The 18,449-nt window shown below is 46.3% G+C and overlaps 1 protein-coding gene across 4 annotated transcripts in view; it reads right to left on the bottom strand.

The window, feature by feature from the left end:
* LOC141917778 (CDC42 small effector protein 2-like) overlaps positions 1–18,449 on the bottom strand; it is a 134,527-nt gene that overhangs the window by 17,703 nt on the left and 98,375 nt on the right. For all 4 annotated transcript variants that reach the window (XM_074811286.1, XM_074811283.1, XM_074811285.1 and 1 more), the window contains exon 3: positions 6,385–6,486. In XM_074811286.1, the coding sequence (XP_074667387.1) occupies positions 6,385–6,486 (102 nt within the window). The remainder of the gene's footprint in view (positions 1–6,384; positions 6,487–18,449) is intronic.

Raw genomic sequence — 18,449 nt, 5'->3', positions numbered from 1 at the left:
CTGGAGTAAGAAGGCTTTGTCAATAGGATCCCCTTGATCAGCCTGATATTATCCCCCTCCCCCTTCAAGTCTAGTTTAAAGCTCTGTCAATGAGCCCCACTAGCTCATGAGCAAGGACCCTCTTCCCCCTTTGAGAAAGGTGAATCCCATCTGACACCAGCAGGCCTGGTGCCATGTAGTCCATCCCATTATCGAAAAACCCGAAATTGTGGCGGTGACACAGAGACATGTATTAATAGACTGGTTCCATCTGTTTCTTCCGCAACTGGAAGGATAGAGGAAAAAATAATCTGTGCTCTGGGTTCCCTTATCAACCATCCCAAGGCCCTGAAGTCTCTTTTATTTGCCCTTGGACTACACATTGTGGCTTCATTGCCACCCACATGGAAAAGCAATAATGGGTAATAGTCCAAGGGCCGTACCAGGCTTGGAAGTTTCCTAGTGATGACCTTAACCTGGGCCCCAGGGAGGCAGCAGACTTCCCTAAGAGGAGGGTCTGTCCAGCATATTGGACCCTCTGTTCCCCTCAGAAGGGAGTCACCTGCAACTATAACCTGTCTTGTTTTCCTCATGGAGATGGTTGTGATACGGGGGGGGGTAGGCCTTGGCGTCATGTCTGGTGTAGATGGACCATGATCCACATCATCCATTGACTGGCCTTCCACATCCAGAGCCTCATATCTGTTGTACAGAGGCACCTGGGAAGGTGAGGTGGGCAAGGAGGGGGTTCACCTGCTGCCCCATATGCATGTTTGTGTTAGCAAGTAAAGAAGTATCAGTCTAAAATACGGAGGTTGTTGCACCTAAAATAAAGAAATTCCAGCAAATGTAAACTTGACTGCATTAGCAGTTCAGTGGCCATCTTCTATATGAAAATTTATGTAGTATACATACAGTGTCAAAAACACTGACCAAAAAGCAGGTCTAACAGAATTGTGGGCTGACAAGGTGGCACACTTTATGAAGCACCCTCCTTTTTAGGCAGTCTAAACTACAAGAACAAGCACAATGAAATGCTTTTTTGTTTTTTTCTTCAAAGATACCATTGCCTTCCCTATGATGATACATAATAAGAAAGGTTCTTTTCTGTTTTATGTCTAATTTAGATAGGATAAGGATTCAAGAATTTTGGAAGGGATCACATCAATTAAAAATCATACAAACTGTTGTGTTACATATCTAGCTAATTACTTTCTTCCCTTCCCTTTAAAATCAGGAAATAAGATGGTCCTTGAGAGAGTAAACAAGACAAAACTAAGTAAATAAGATAAAAACTTAAGAAAATAATGGAATACATGAAATCAAAGGATAAATTTAGGATTATGAAGCAGAAGAAGAAAAGTGAGAGACTTCACCATGGAATACAAAGATAAAACAGAAAGAAGGTGATGGGAATGAGAAGGGAACAGCGCTCAGAGGGTTCCTACTGTATAATTTTACCTTTGACAAAATAGCAAGATTCTCTACAGAGAAGGCAAACAAAACCAAAATATTTCAGTAGTCAGAAAACTACTGTACTCAGAAAACTACTGTACTCAGAAGCATGAGGATATATCATAAAGAACAATGCTGATGAAAAAGGTGCAGAGCAGATACCAAATTTATTCCCAAGCTAATGAAATTGCAGAAGGTCTTCCTAAGGTATTAAGAAGAGAGAAGGCAGAAGTAAGTTCACAAAGTAATATAACGTCCATACTATAAAGGAAGTTAAGCAGCAGAAAAACACATGAAGACTGTGATCTTGGAATTTACACTGTTAAGAATTAACAGAGACTGGATGAAATATTACCACAGTTTGTAACCAAGGAAGAGGCGGGAAAATAAGCAAATGTGAAAAAGTAGAGATTTGTGATTCTAAGAAGAGAGAGAAAAGGACAATTTTTTGCATACTGTCTCTTCTTATCTGGGATCAGAAAAAACACTCTAGCCACTGATGCAGCACATTATCCAACAGAAAAAAGAGTAAGAGATACAACCAGTTATGAGTGTTAAAATGAAAGAAAAAGTCCATGTAGAGAGACAATAATTATTATCTACCATCTGCAGATGAGTTGGGTATTATGCAAGGCAAAGGTGAGGGCAAGTAGGGGAAAAAGTCTGAGGTGAAAGAGTAAAGCTTCAGGCAACCAACACAAGCCTCCCATGAGACTGCTCAGCTGTGAGATGAGAAAGGTTCTCACAGGAAGGGCAGCAAACATCTAAAAAGCAAAAAGCCATGCATTTTTAACATTTTATTAAGAACTTCACTGACTCGTTTCATTATTTCAATTTACACATAGTTTTAAATATTAATGTAATATATTGCATTAAATAGATAATTAGCTTTAATTTAATTTTATCAAGCTGAAACTGTGCTTGTCTATTTAACTTCCTTACAGATATTTTAGTACAAATTACTTCCAATTCATAATGTTACTTCAGGGAAAACCTGGTATTTTGTTTGCCATGTCAGATTTCCCAGATTTGCCCTTCCCCAATGACTACTGAGTTATGAAAGATTTTTTCTGATCACAGTAAGATGTAAAAAATCAAACTAGCTTATAGAAAGCAACAAATGATCTCACTTGCCTACATTAAAAACTGACTTTTTTCTTTACAGCTCTGTTCTTTATTCTAATACCCCTGACAGAACTCTGTCTTCCCCTTTGTTAAAATTTGCCATGGAAAAACAATTTCTTTTCCTTTAAAGGGGGTTATTAAGGTCAAGAAGTATTTTTCAACGTTATCTATATGCCACCCTTTTCTTAGATCACATATTACTGACCTTAAAAATATATTGATATTTCACAGAAAATATGAAGTCATACAAAATAAATCTATTCTCATAAGGTCACTTTCAGTATCTATCTTAGTGTATTGCATATATGTGGCAAGCTTTTGGTAGCCAGGGGGGGCTGCAGGGGTGGCATCTGTGAGAAGAGGCCACCCCTGCAGGGTGGGAGTCTGCCTTGTGCCAGATAGAGCCAGTTCCAGCAGGCTCCACAAACAGCCCCACTGCAGGCCAAAAGTGAGCCCATGAGCAAAGTTGGTGATGCCTCTAAAAACATTTAAGAAAGGGCAAAACCGCTGGAGAAACAGGAGGAGGGAACAAAAAGAGTGAGAAACAACAGAGGGAACACCAAGGTCAGAGAAAGAGGAGGTGCTCCAGGCACCAGAGCAGATACTCCCTGTGGCCTGTGAAGGACCCACACCAAACAGAAGGATATTCCTGAAGGGCTGCAGCCTGTGGAGAACTCATGCCGGAACAGAGCTTTAAACTAGACTCAGCAGGGTAAGGGCATGGAGTTTTGAGCAACGGAGAAGACCCAGGGGCTGCTGATGCGTTAGGAAGCAACAGGGGAACACCTGAGAGATGCCTGCCGCAAAGGAACCGAGACTTGATCCTCCGAAAAGGTGACACGGTCGGCAGCCCAGCTGAAGCGCCTCTACGCCGACGCACGCAGCACGGGTAACAAACAGGAGGAGTTGGAAGCCACTGTGCAGAAGGAGCCGGCGGGAGCCGGCAGCTCTTTAAGGACGTTTTTCTTAGAGCACGAGAGCTCTCGATTCCCGTGCGTAAGAAATCGGGCAAGGAGGGCAGGAGACCAGCACGGCTGAGCAAGGACCTTCCGGTCGAGCTGAAGCGCAAGAAGGCAACGCATAGGCGGTGGAAGCAGGGACACGCATCCTGGGAAGAATACGGGGATGCTGCCCGGGTGTGTAGGGATGGGATCAGGAAAGCTAAGGCACAGCTGGAGCTGAATTTGGCAAGGGATGTGAAGAATCGGAAGAAGGGCTTCTACCGGTGCGTTGGTCAGAAAAGGAAGACTAAAGAAAAAGTACACCACCCCCACCCCCGTCCGATAAATAAGACAGGAGATCTAGTGACAACCAACATGGAGAAGGCTGAGGTACTCGACGATTTTTTTCCTCCCTTTTCACCAGCAATCATTGTTCCCACATCTCTCGAGTCCCTGAACCCCAAGGCAGGGACTGGGGGAACAAAGTCCCTCCCATCGTAGGAAACGATCCCGTTCGAGACCACCTGAGGAACCTGAACATACACAAGTCCATGGGACCCAGGGTCCTGAGGGAACTGACAGATGTAGTTGATAAGCTACTCCCCATAATATTTGAAAAGTCATGCCAGTCAATCAAAGTCCCCAGTGACTGGAGAAAAGGGAATATCACACTTGTTTTTAAAAAGGCAATCCTGGGAATGACCGACCAGTCAGCCTCACTTCCGTGCCTGGTAAGATCATGGAGCAGATCCTCCTAGAAGCTATGTTGAAGCATATGGAAGACAGCGAAGTGATTAGGGACAGCCAACATGGTTTCACCAAAGGCAAATCATGCCTGACTAATCTAGTGGCTTTCTACGATGGAGTGACTGCATCTGTGGACAAGGGAAGAGCAACTGATGCCCTCTACCTGGACTTCTGTAAGGTCTTTGACACAGTCCCCCACAAAATTCTTGCCTCTAAATTGGAGAGAGATGAATTTGATGGATGGAATATTAGATGCATAAGGAATTGGCTGGATGGCCACATGCAAAGAGTTACAGTCAATGGCTCACTGTCCAAATGGAAACCAGTAATGAGTGGTGTCCCTCAGGGGTCCGTATTGGAACTGGTACTGTTTAATACCTTCATTAATGACATAGTGTCCTCAGCAAGTTTGCGGACGACACCAAGCTGAGTGGTGCAGTTGATATGCTAGAGGAAAGGGATGCCATCCAGAGGGACTTTGACAGACTGGAGAAGTGGGCCTGTGCAAACCTCATGAAGTTCCACAAGGCCAAGTACAAGGTCCTGCATTTGGGTCAGGGCAATCCCCAATATCAGTACAGACTGGGGGATAAATGGATTGAGAGAAGCTCTGCAGAGAAGGTCTTCCCCTCTACTCTGCTCTTGTGAGACTCCACCTGGAGTACTATATCCAGCTCTGGGGTCCCCAGTACAAGAAGGACATGGACCTGTTAGAGCAGGTCCAGAGGAGGGCCACAAAAATGGTCAGAGGGCTGAAACACCTCTCCTCTGAAGAAAGGCTGAGAAAGCTGGGGTTGTTCAGCCTGGAGAAGAGAAGGCTCCTGGGAGACATTAATATGGCTTTTCAATATATAAAGGGGGCTTGTAAGAAAGATGAAGAGAGACTTATTACCAAAGCCTGTAGTGACAGGACAAGGGGCATTGGTTTTAAATTGAAAGAGAGTAGATTTAGATTAAACATAGGGAAAAAAAATTTACAATAAGGGTGGTGAGACACTGGAACAGGTTGCCCAGAGAAGTTGTGGATGCCCCATCATTGGAAGTGTTCAAGGTCAGGTTGGACCGGGTTTTGAGCAACCTGGTCTAGTGAAAGATGTCCCTGCCCATGGCAGGGGGATTGGTCTAGATGAACTCTGAAGGTTCCTTCCAACCCAAAACACTCTATGATTCTGTGAAAAGGAAGGAGCAGCAGAGACAAACCACTATGCACTGACCGTAACCCCCCTAACACACACACACAGAGCTTGCTGGGGCACGTCAAGGAGGAGTGAAATTGAGCCTGGGAAAGGGGGGAGAAAACTTGTTGGTTTAATGTTTGTCTTCTTTGTTTCTCACTATCTGAATCTATTTTAATTGGCAATAAATTAAATTAATTTTCACCAAGTTGAGTGTGTTTTACCCATGACAGTAATTGGTAAGTGATATCCCATCTTTATGTTGACCCACGAGCTTTCTTATCCTATTTTCTCCCCCTGTCCCACTGAGGAGGGGTAGTGAGTGAGTGGCTAGATGGGAGTTTGGCTTTTGGCAAAGGCTAACCAACCACTCTTAGCCTCTGGTTTTCACTTTCAAAGATATAAAAATACTTATAGTTCTTATCATCTACAGGAAGCCACAAAACCCCATTTGTGACATCAGTGTTGCTCGCTCCAGAAATAATTCACATCGCAAATAGTGAAAACCTCAATAAGTACACACAATAAGAATGTGAACCATAAACTAAGGAAAGTTACAGAGTTTTATATAGACAACATTTTAAAAAAAATAGGAAATCTAATTGGAATTATAAGATACTTTAAAATTATTTTTTCTGAAATACTCTAGTATATTTTAAAATATACCTCTATTTTAGTTCATACATGTTATCAGAATAAATTTAAGAAATAGTCTACATATTCCTTGTACATTTTATAAAAAATGTACTTTTATTGTCAATAAACATGGGAATTTTTAATATGATATTCCATAATCTTGAATGCAGCTGGTTAAGGCTTGGAATTAAGACACTAGCAGGTTGTTTTTCAGCTTTACAGAAACTCTTATAACTCAGTTGAGAAACACTCCTTCAACTAATTGCTTCAGCCACAATAGTCATGTTCCCATATTGCATCAAAGATGAAATATTCTTCATGCTTACCGAGTTCATTCCACTGAATAGGTCTCCTGATCCTACATGAGTTGTGTGAACAAAGTTTGTTGGCTCTCCAATCATGCTTCGGTCAATCTGCCGTCGTCTTTTCTGAAAGGCAGGTAAAGAAACCATCTGATTGAGATTAATTTAAAAAAACAACGTTTGACATACATGTAGAAGTTAACTGTCCATAGATTATTTCATACACCATACGATATTTTCATAGGAGTCAAAAGGCAGAGTCCAATGTTGTTTGTTTTTACTTGGAGGATCTATAGCAGATTGTTAGACCAGCACTGATATCACTCCAAACATTCATAAATAACCTTACTACATTTCACTGTAACAATATGTGGTGGTTTAGCCCCTGCCGGGGTCTGAGACCACGCGGCCACTACCCCTCCCCCACAAAGGGAGTGAAATACAAAGCCCCAAGACTGAAATAAGGAAAGGTTTAATACAACAGTGCGACAGCAACACAACAAACCACAACAATAACAATAACAGTAATAGTGATAGCAATGAACAGAGCAAAATAGCTACCAAATACAGCAGTGGGAAGCACGATGTACAAAACCACGAGTGCACCGCGCTCCCGCGCCAGGAAAAATGTGACCTGCCAGGATGTGACGTCCGCATGGTATCTGAATAACCCGGCTAGAGCTCCCCCCCTCTGCTGGGGAAACTTAACCCTATCCTGGTTAAACCAGGACACAATATCTGTAACATTCCACATGGTGACTTCTGTCTATACATGCATTTAAACATGATAGGTCAAATTTAAGGTTTAATCATTCAAAACAAGAATTAATGGTCAAAGAGCATTAGTAGAGTGTAATAAACAGCTAACTTACAGAGTTTGTGCTGCCTTGCCATAAGAACTTATACCCATTTTTCTAGTAACATACTTCACTGTGTTGTGCAGAATAATGCCTTGAATTTGATCAGGTTTAGTCACAGCCATATCCTTACTGGAGCCTGTATATTCAGATAACTTTCACTCTGCATGGTTTTAGTGTGAGAGCTGCAGAGATGTAGTATGATATTAAGACAGGATGCCAGATTAAATCCTAAGGATACCCTGATTAGTGTGCCATAAGACATAATGTAAGAATAGCTTAACTTCTGTCTCCCCTTTGTCAGAGTCATGGCTTCAGTTTTTACTCATGTAATAGCAGGCAAATGAGAAATTAGAGGCAGTAAGCACTTCCTCTAGTAAAAGTTGCTTTGGTGCTCTGCCTCCAGCTGAGCATTGCATCTAGAGGAATAAACTAAAAAGGGTGAGGCGTGTCAGTTTGCGCGGCAGTTCGCGCAGGCAGGGCGAGCGGACAGGGCGCAGTCCATCTCCGGGGTCTAGATCTTATCTGAGCTAGTTTCATGTTACCGTCCTCCACGAGTAGACGGAACCATGGTCTCCACTCGGGTCAAAACCACCACCAGAAAGAATGTGGTGACCCAGACGGAGCTGCCACACAGACATGCAGCGGTCCAGGTCCCAGGCTGCAGGGAGTGCCTGAGCTTGTCAGTCCCGTCGGAAGGCACCAGTGATAACACCTGTGTGCGCTGCAATCAACTGGATGACCTGCTCAGACTGGTAGCAGAACTCAATGAAGAGGTCAAGAGATTAAGAAGTATTAGGGAGTGTGAAAGGGAAATTGATTGGTGGAGTGACACCCTAGCACCCCTAAAGGAACAGGAACAAATGGAGGCTCCAAACGAGGTAGGTAATCCCTCACCCTCTTGCTACCAGGAAGAAGGAGGGGACCTAAGAGATGGGGGAGGCTGGAAACAGGTCCCCACTCAGGGAGGCAGGAAAATCCTCTCCCGACCTCCCTCACCCTCCATGGTGTCCCTTCACAATAGATTCGGGGCCCTGGAACTTTTGAGTGAAGAAGAGAAGGAGGAAGAAAATGAGACAAACAAGGAGGAAGACCAAGGTCCACCAAGGCCAGGTCATTCTAGAAGAGGTATTAAAACCAATTCTAAAAAGAACGCCAGAAGAGTCATTGTAGTGGGCGACTCCATTCTGAGGGGTGTTGAAGGCCCCATATGCAGACCGGACCCGCTTCAAAGGGAAGTCTGCTGCCTCCCTGGGGGCTGCGTCAAGGACCTCAAGGCAAAACTCCCTGCTCTAGTGAGACCCAAGGACTACTACCCTCTCCTGTTTTTTCAGGTAGGTAGTGAGGACATTACCAGGAGAAGTCCTAAAGCAATGAAGAGAGATTTAAGGTCCTTGGGGAAACTGATTAAGGGGTCGGGGGCACAAATTGTGTTCTCCTCCAGCCCTTCAGTTAGGGGGATGGATGAAGAAGAATACCGGAGAACTCAACAGATGAACTTGTGGCTCCAAGACTGGTGTTACCGTCAGGGCTTTGGATTTTTCAATAATGGGTTGGTATACAGGGCACCAGACCTTTTGGCATTAGATGGAATGCACCTGTCCCAGAGGGGGAAGAGGATCTTGGGGCAGGAGTTAGCTGAGCTCATTGACAGAGATTTAAACTAGATTTGAAGGGGGAAGGGGGCAAAACACCAGCCCATCTGAAGTGCATGTATACCAATGCACACAGCATGGGTAACAAACAGGAGGAGCTTGAAGCCATGATGAAACAGGAAAATTACGATGTAGTGGCTATCACAGAAACATGGTGGGATGTCTCCCATGACTAGAGTGCGCCAATTGATGGCTACAAGCTCTTTAGAAGGGATAGACAAGGAAGGAGAGGTGGTGGAGTGGCGCTGTATGTTAGGGACTGTTATGATTGCTTTGAGTACAAGTATAGTGAAGACAGGGTGGAGTGTCTTTGCGTTAGAATCAGGGGCCAACAGGGCAGATGTTGTAGTAGGAGTCTACTATAGGCCACCCACCCAGGACAGAGAGGTGGATGAAATATTCTGTAGGCACTTAGGAGAAATCTCACGATCACTTGCCCTTGTTCTTGTGGGAGACTTCAACTTCCCAGACATCTGCTGGAAATACAACACAGCAGAGCGGGACCAGTCCCGGAGATTCCTGGAATGTGTGGGAGAGAACTTCCTAACACAGCTGCTGAGTGAACCGACCAGAGAAGGTGCCCTGCTGGACCTCCTCTTTGTGAACAGAGAAGGACTGGTGGATGATGTGGCGGTCGGAGGCCGACTAGGGCACAGCGATGATGAAATAATAGTTCTCCATTCTTAGAGAGGCCAGGAGAGGGGGCAGCAGAACTGCCATCCTGGACTTCCAAAGGGCTGACTTTGACTTGTTTAGGCACCTGCTTGACAGAATCCCTTGGGAGATGGTCCTGAAGGGTATAGGGGTCCAGGAAGGCTGGACACTCTTTAAGAAGGAAGTCTTAATGGCACAGGAGCAGGCTGTCCCCAGGTGCTGTAAGAGAAGCTGGCACCAGAGAAGACCACCCTGGCTAAACAGGGAGCTTTGGCTGCAACTCAGGGAGAAAAGGAGACTTTACGGCCTTTGGAAGAAGGGGCTAGCCACTCACAGTGATTACAAAGATGCTGTGAGGCTATGCAGGGTGGCAATCAGGAGGTCTAAAGCCCAGCTGGAAATTAATCTGGCTTCAGCAATCAAGGATAACAAGAAATGTTTCTATAAGTATGTCAGTAGCAAAAGAAAGACCAGGGAGAGTCTCCATCCCCTGCTAGATGCAGGAGAAAACATGGTAACGAGTGATGAGGAAAAGGCTGAGGTGCTTAATGCCTTCTTTGCCTCAGTCTTTAATAACAAGACTAGTTGTACTGAGGGAATCCAGCCTCCTCAGCCAGAAGACAGAGACTGGGAGAAGGACCCCCCGCAATCCAGGAGGAGATAGTCAGTGACCTGCTGCATCACATAGACACACAAGTCTATGGGACCGGAGGGGATACACCCGAGGGTGCTGAAGGAGCTGGCTGGGGTGCTTGCCAAGCTGCTTTCCATCATTTACCAGCAGTCCTGGCTGACCGGGGAGGTCCCGAGAGATTGGAAATTGGCCAATGTGATGCCCATATATAAGAAGGGTCGGCAGGCTGGAGAAGAGGAGGCTGAGGGGAGGCTTCATTGCCCTCTACAACTACCTGAAAGGAGGTTGCAGAGAGCTGGGGATGAGTCTCTTTAACCAAGTAACAAGAGATAGGACAAGAGGTAATGGCCTCAGGTTGCACCAGGGAAGGTTTAGACTAGATATTAGGAAGTATTTCTTTACAGAATGGGTTGTTAGGCGTTGGAATGGGTTGCCCAGGGCAGTGGTGGAGTCCCCATCCCTGGAGGTGTTTAAGAGTCGGGTTGATATAGCGCTGAGGGATATGGTGTAGTTGAGAATGGTCAGTGTTAGGTTAATGTTTGGACTAGATGATCTTGAAGGTCTATCCAACCTAGATGATTCTGTGATTCTGAAACAGCTGTCTACCTTGCCCAGTCTGTCTTAGGACTGTTCTATTGTGGGGTTGCTGAGGGTCAGCAGAATCACTACTAAAATGGTGCACCGGCAGCAATATCAGACCAACCAAGACTCCGTAATTCCTAACCATAAGCTGATTCATCGACTAGAGTGCCAAGGGGTGATCAACAGGACTCACTCAACCTTTAACAGCCCCATATGGCCAGTGAGAAAGCATAATGGAGATGAAGACTGACAGTAGACTATCGTGGCCTGAATGAAGTCACGCTGTTGTGGTTTGAACTCAGCCAGTAGAAAATCGCCACATGGCCAGTTGTTTACACACCCCCCCCCGGTAAAATAGGGGAGGGACAAAAAAGAAGAAATTTGTAGGTTAAATAAAAAAAAAATTTCTAGCAAAAACAACAGTAATGATAGTAGTCCAAAATGGGTAAAATGAAGTAGTGGCTCACTGAATGGCGACTGGTACAGAGCCCGTTCCCAGCACCAGAGAAACTCCACCCAGCCGATCCAGAAACCGAAAACAAAACAAAACAAACAATATGCGTGAGAGAGCACGTGCCCGCCTATATACGGAGCTTTGACATCACATGACATGGAATGCTCCAATGATCAATCAGGACCCAGCCCTTCAGCTGTGCTCCCTCTCAGCCCAAGGAAAGTTAACTATATCCTGGCCAAAACCAGGACACACGCCACCGCTGAGTACTGCCGTGCCAGACATGCTACAACTTCAATACGAACAGGAGTCAAAGGCAGCCAACTGGTATGCGACAACTGATATCAATAACATGTTCCTCTTCATCCCTTCAGCAGCAGAGTGCAGGCCACAGTTTGCTTTCACCTGGAGGGGCATCCAGTACACCTGGAATCAGCTGCCCCAGGGGTGGAAACACAGCCCCATCATTTGCCATGGGCTGATCCAGACTGCACTGGAACAGGGTGAAGCTCCGGAACACCTGCTATACATTGATGATATCATTGTATAGGGCAACACAGCAGAAGAAATTTTGAGAAAGGGAAGAAAATAATTCCCATCCTTCTGAAGGCCAGGTTTGCCATAAAACAAAATAAGGTCAAGGGAGCTGCACAGGAGATCCATTTTTTAGGAATAAAATGGCAAGATGGACATCATCACATCCCAATGGATGTGATCAACAAAATAGCAGCTATGTCTCCACCGACTAGTACAAAAGAAACACAAGCTATCTTAGGCGTTGCATGTTTCTGAAGAATGCACATTCCAAATTACAGTCAGATTGTAAGCCCCCTCTATCAAGTGACCTGGAAAAAGAATGATTTTATATGGGGCCATGAGCAACATAAGCCTTTGAACAAACTAATCAGGAAATAGTTCATGCAGTAGCCCTTGGGCCAATTTGGGCATGAGCAACATATTAGAAATATGCTCTACACCATGGCCGGGGAGAATGGCTCTACCTGGGTCTCTAGCAGTGAGCACCAGGGGAGACCCGAGGCCAACCCCCGGGGTTTTGGAGTCGGGGATATCAAGGATCTGAAACCCGCTATAGTCCAACTGAAAAAGAGATATTGGCAGCATATGAAGGGGTTCGAGCTGCTTCGGAATTGATTGATACTGAAGCACAGCTCCTCCTGGCACACCGACTGCCAGTGATGGGCTGGATGTTCAAAGGGAGGGGCCCCTCTACACACCATGTAACTGATGCCACGTGGAGTAAATGGGTTACAGTGATCACACAATGGATTTGAATAGGGAGCCCCAGCTGTCCAGGAATACTGGAAGTGATTACAAATTGGCCACAAGGCAAAGATTTTGGAATGTCGACAGGAAGAGGTGACAGGTGCTGAAGACGCCCCACCATATAATAAACATATAATAAACAACCAGATAATGAGAAGCAATATGCCCTGTTTATCGACGGATCCTGTCGCATTGTGGGGAAACTTCGAAGGTAGAAGGCAGCTGTGTGGAGCCCCACATGACAAGTCGCAGAAGCTGCTGAAGGAGAAGGCGAATCAAGTCAGTTCACAGAGGTGAGAGGCATCCAACTGGCCTTAGATATCACTAAGCAAGTAAAGTGGCCAGCGTTATATCTCTACACCGACTCATGCATGGTACCAAATGCCCTGTGGGGGTGGTTACAGCAATGGCAGCACAGAGGCAATCCCATCTGAGCTGCTGAATTATGGCAAGATATTGCTGCTCGGGTAGAGAACTTGGTTGTTAAAGTACATCGGGCCACTTTAGGACATCAAAACAACCAACAGGTGAATCAAGCTGCTAAGATTAACATGGCTCAAGTGGATCTAGACTGGCAACATGAAAAATGGGTGAAAAATTTATGGCTTGCTGGGCCCATGATTCCTCAGGCCATCAAGGAAGGGCTGCAACATACAGATTGGCCTGTGATCAAGGGGTGGACTTAACCATGGACACTACGGCACTGGTTATCCATGAATGTGAAACATGCACTGCACTTAAGCAAGCCAAATGGTTAAAAACTCTTTGGTATGGAGGACAATGGTTAAAATATAGATATGGGGAGGTCTGGCAGATTGATTATATCTCGCTCCCACAAACCCAGTATGGCAAACACTATATGCTCACAATGGTGGAAGCACCCACCGGATGGCTGGAAACATATGCCGTGCCCCATACCACCACCTGGAACACTATCCTGGGCCTTGAAAAGCAAGTCTTATGGCAACATGTCACCCCAGAAAGAATTGAGTCAGATAATGGGACTCATTTCTGAAGTAATCTCATAGACACTTGTGTAAGCTAAAATGTCTTGCTAACATTTTTTTTACTGAGAATAGAGCAGGTCAATGTAACTTCTGGAACGTGCCGACACAGCTGAAGGTTGGAGCTTTCATAAAGAAGAAAGGGGTTTGAAGAGAAGACAGTAATAAATAAGACAGTCGGGGCCTATTCTTGAAGATAACAGGAACAAGGACGGGACAAATTAAAACAAACCAGCTCAAGACACAACACAGCTGCACAACACCTCCTAAACAGACCTTTGTGAGCACGCATGAGCGCTGAGGTCAACCAGCAGGCACGGTGAGGAAGACTGCCAACGACCACCAGGGACCCCTCGAGACCACCACCCAGCAAGAAAGCGCATGCGTAATTAGGATGCAGATATTGTAATTAGTTCCAGGAAATCTAATGCACATGTAACTCATTTCTCTGAAAAGTTATGAATATGCATAATCTCACTGTATATCAGCTGCCGCTTATAGATCTGGGGCGCACACACCTTTGCGAAGCTATTTGCGTGTGCACCCAGCGCTGCAATAAAGAATGCCTGCTTGCTAACACTCCAAAACGAGTCTTAGAGAGTTCCTCTGCCAGTTTTTACAGTAACACTGAGAAATCACATTGTGCATCACTCATTTGTATTTTCTATTATTACTATTATCATTATTACTTTAACAACTCTGTTTTAATTAATATATAGTTATTATAATTATACATTAATTTTATATTATATTATATATTGTATATTATAAATTATAGTTATAAAACTTAAAATAAAATAATTATTTTAACGAGGCTCTCTTCCTTCCTCTTCTTCCCTGCAGACACTGCAACAACTCCAACCCCCGCAACAGACACTGCAGCCACTCCAACCATCATGACAGGCAGTACAGCTGAACCAAAGGACCAACCGGCACCAGAATCAGTTGCTCCGATACAAAAGAAGAAATGGACACGAAAGTCATCACATTTAGAAAGGGATGAAGACACTCCTCCTAAGGAGGAGTAGGAGGAAGAAGATGAGACAGTAACCACCTCCACCCTATCTCTATCCCTGAGTGAGCTGTGGGATATAGGAAAAGATTTCAGCTGTTGTCCAGACAAGCAGCTGTGTGGTGTTTTGCTGCCTGCCCAGTTTAAACCAGGGGCACCTGGGGCAGAGGAATTTGAGGTAAGGATAGTAATTGGGAGAGATAACGAGAAAACATGGATTGGACCCTGTTAGCGGAATGATCATGGGAATTTCTGTTGTAATTATGGTGGAGGGATGAGGGGTGGATTGTGTTTTGGTATTGTGATGACATTTTTATTTTAATGTGGGGAAGTTTTTGATTTGTTTTTTGTTTTGTGTTGATGTGAGTGAAGTTTGTGAAGATTGTCTTGTGTAATGAATGTGGATTTTAATGACAATTCTTAAATATGTGATTTGCAGAGGCGAGGGGTGAAATGTGTTGGGTTTGTGTGTGTGGCAGGGATTTTTGGTAGCGGGGGAGGGGGCTACAGCGGTGGCCCCCTCTGAGAAGCTTCTCGAAGCTCCCCTGGCTCTAAGTCAGACCCACCTCTGGTCAAGGCTGAGCCAATTAGCGATGGTGGCTGTGCCTCTGTGATAACTTATTTAAGAAGGGAACCTGGGAGGAGGAGTGGGAGTTGTGAGGAGGGCACCTATGCAAACACTGAGGTCAGTGGAAGAAGGAGGGAGGGAGGTGCACCGGAGCAGAGACTCCCCTGCAGCCCATGGTGAGAGGGCAGGCTGTGCCCCTGCAGCCCATGGTGGTCCACGGTGGAGCAGATGCCCACTTGCAGCCCGTGGAGGACCCCATGCCAGAGCAGGTGGCTGTGCCTGAAGAAGGCCGGGACCCTGAGGGAAGCCTCCACTGTTGTAGTTCAGCATTGGGAGGACTGCAACACACAGGAGAGACCCACACTGGAGCAGCATGGGAACAGCTGCACCCTGTGGGAAGGACTCACATCAGAGAAAGTTCATGGAGGACTGTCTCCCATGAGAGGGACGCCATGCTGGAGCAGGGGAAGAATGTGAGAAGTCCTCCCCCTGAGGAGGAAGGAGCAGCAGACTGACCGTAACCCCCATTCCCTGCTCTGTGTTCTGCTGGTGGGGGTGGGGGGGAGGAGGTAGAAAAATCAGGAGCAAAGCTGAGCCTAGGAAGAAGGGAGGGGTGGGAGAAGGTGTTTTTAAGATGTGGTTATACTTCTCACTGTCCTACTCTGTCTGTTAAGTGGTGGTGGTGTTAGTGTTTGAATTAAATTGATGTTCTTTTTCTTCCCCTAACGAGTCTGTCTTTTGCCCGTGACCATAATGGGTGAGTCATCCCTCCCTGTCCTTATCACAATTCCAGAGCCTTTTGTTGTATTTGCTCCTTCCCATTCCTGAGGGGGAAGGGGTGAGCAAGCAGCTGTGTGGTGCTCAGTTTTCCTCTGGGCTTAAACCATGACAAATTGTTTTTATCTCAACGTATGAGTCTCCTTACCTTTACTTCTCCAATTCTTTTCCCCATTTCCTGGGGTGGGGGAGGGTGAGCAAGCGGCTGTGTGGTGTTTGGCTGCCAGTCAGGTTTAAATCATGACATCTTAATCTTCTTCTCTGTCTTTCTCCCTGTCTGTCTTTGAGTTTTCCTTCTCTCTCACTATCTTTTGTATCTTTGCTTGCTGTTTCCCTCTCTCACACTATCTCCCTAACACTCCCACTCTCTCGCTGTCTTTCCTCTTCTGTCTCCATCTATGAATTTTGTCTCACTCCCCATCTCCCTCTTTCTTTCTCTCCCTCTGTCTCCATCTGTCTCTCAGTCAGTCTTTTAGTTTCTCTCTAGTTCTTGCTCAATCTGTGGTGCTCTTTCCCTCCATATCAATCTTTATCTGGCTCACTCATGCCATCTCACTGTCTCTCTCATTCTCACTACCTTGCTCACTCACACTTGCTTGCTCTCCTGTCTCATGCTCACTCAGTGTGTCGCTTGCCATCTCATACCTGCTCCCATCATCTTGCACTTGTTCTCACGTGTGCTACTGACACATTGCACTCATTTTCTCACCTACTTGCACTTGCTCACAGTTGCCCTGTCTCACACTTGTGACTGTGTTGCTCTCTTGCTGCCTCGCTCTTGCTCCATCTAGCGATCACTACCTTTCTCTCCATCTCTCATGTTCACTCAAGCATGCACTCTCATCTCACTGCTTTGACCAGTCGCGCTCGGTCCAGCTCACTCCTGCAATCTCACACTTGCTCACTGTCTTTCACTTGTGCTTGCCTCCTCTTGCATGCTGTCTCATGCTTGCTCCCTGTCTCACCCTCTCTCGCTCAGTCTTGCACCTGCCATCTCACTCAATCTCACTCTCTTGCCCTCACTGACTCACACTCACTCACTTTCATGGTCTCACACTCATTCTGTCTCACAATTGCTGTTTCACTTGCTCTTGCTGCCTCACATTCCCTCTTTCTCTTTTGCTAGTGCTCTTTTCCTCCCTCTCTTGCCCGCCTCCTGGTCTCTCACTCTAGCTGCCTTGCTCTCGTTCTTGATAGTCTCTCCCCCTTCCCTCGCTCTCCAGTACATGCTCATCTGCTCCTTCTCTCCTTCCAGATCGTCTTCTCACATTCATCTCCTCTTTCTCTACCTCGTGTTTCACAGAATCACAGAATCATCTAGGTTGGAAAAGACCTTGAAGATCATCCAGTCCAACCATTAACCTAACATTGACAGTTCCCAACTACACCATATCCCTCAGCGCTATGTCAACCCAACTCTTAAACACCTCCAGGGATGGGGACTCAACCACCTCCCTGGGCAGCCCATTCCAATGCCTAACAACCCCTTCTGTAAAGAAATGCTTCCTAATATCTAGTCTAAACCTTCCCTGGCGCAACCTGAGGCCATTACCTCTTGTCCTATCACTTATTACTTGGTTAAAGAGGCTCATCCCCAGCTCTCTGCAACCTCCTTTCAGGTAGTTGTAGAGGGCGATGAGGTCTCCCCTCAGCCTCCTCTTCTCCAGACTAAACAACCCCAGTTCCCTCAGCCGCTCCTCGTACGACATGTGCTCCAGACCCTTCACCAGCTTCGTTGCCCTTCTCTGGACATGCTCGAGTCATTCAATGTCCTTTTTGTAGTGAGGGGCCCAAAACTGAACACAGTAATCGAGGTGCGGCCTCACCAGTGACAAGTACAGGGGCAAGATTCCTGCTGGCCATGCTATTTCTGATGCAAGCCAGGATGCCATTGGCCTTCTTGGCCACCTGGGCACACTGCTGGCTCATGTTTAGCCAGCTGTCAATCAACACCCCCAGTTTGTATCCCCGTGCTCTCCTTTGTGCTCATCTTGTTCCTCTCCCTCGTGTGTTTGTCTCCTCTCTCTCATTGCCTCCCTCTCTTGATTGTGCTTGTCCCCTCCCTGTTGCTAGTCTCCTCACACTCTTGCTCACACTCATATCCTTGTGTTCATCTCCTCAAGTCTCATGCTCACATTCATCTCCTGGTGCTCATCACCTAGCGCTTGCTGCCTCACGCTTGCTGGCCTGTGCTCACCTCCTCATGCTCACTTCCTCCCCCCAGTCCATCTCCTCCTTGTGCTCAACTCTGCCCCCTCACCCCTTGGTCTTGCTTGGCTCATCGCCCCCACTCAGCTTGCCCTCATTGCTCGCCTCCTCGCCCACCTCCTTGCCCCCTTGCTTGGCTCCTCACCTGCCTCCTTGCTCCCACTCACCTCCTCACACACTTGCCCCTGCTTAACCTCTCACCCCCTTGCTCACCTCCTCATCCCCTGCCCCCTCGTGCCACTCTGCCCCCTTGTGATTGCTCACCCCCTAATCCCCACTTCCCCCGCACCTCCTCGCCCCTCTCTCTCATTCTCCCTCTCAGTCTCGCCTGACCTCTCACCCTCCCTCTCCCTCACTCTCTTGCTTGCCTTCACCCTCCTGCTCATTCACGCCTTCTCAC

Source organism: Strix aluco, chromosome W, assembly GCF_031877795.1.
Source record: "Strix aluco isolate bStrAlu1 chromosome W, bStrAlu1.hap1, whole genome shotgun sequence".
NCBI classification, from domain to species: Eukaryota; Metazoa; Chordata; class Aves; order Strigiformes; family Strigidae; genus Strix; species Strix aluco.
This window is presented reverse-complemented; position numbering and strand designations above follow the sequence as displayed.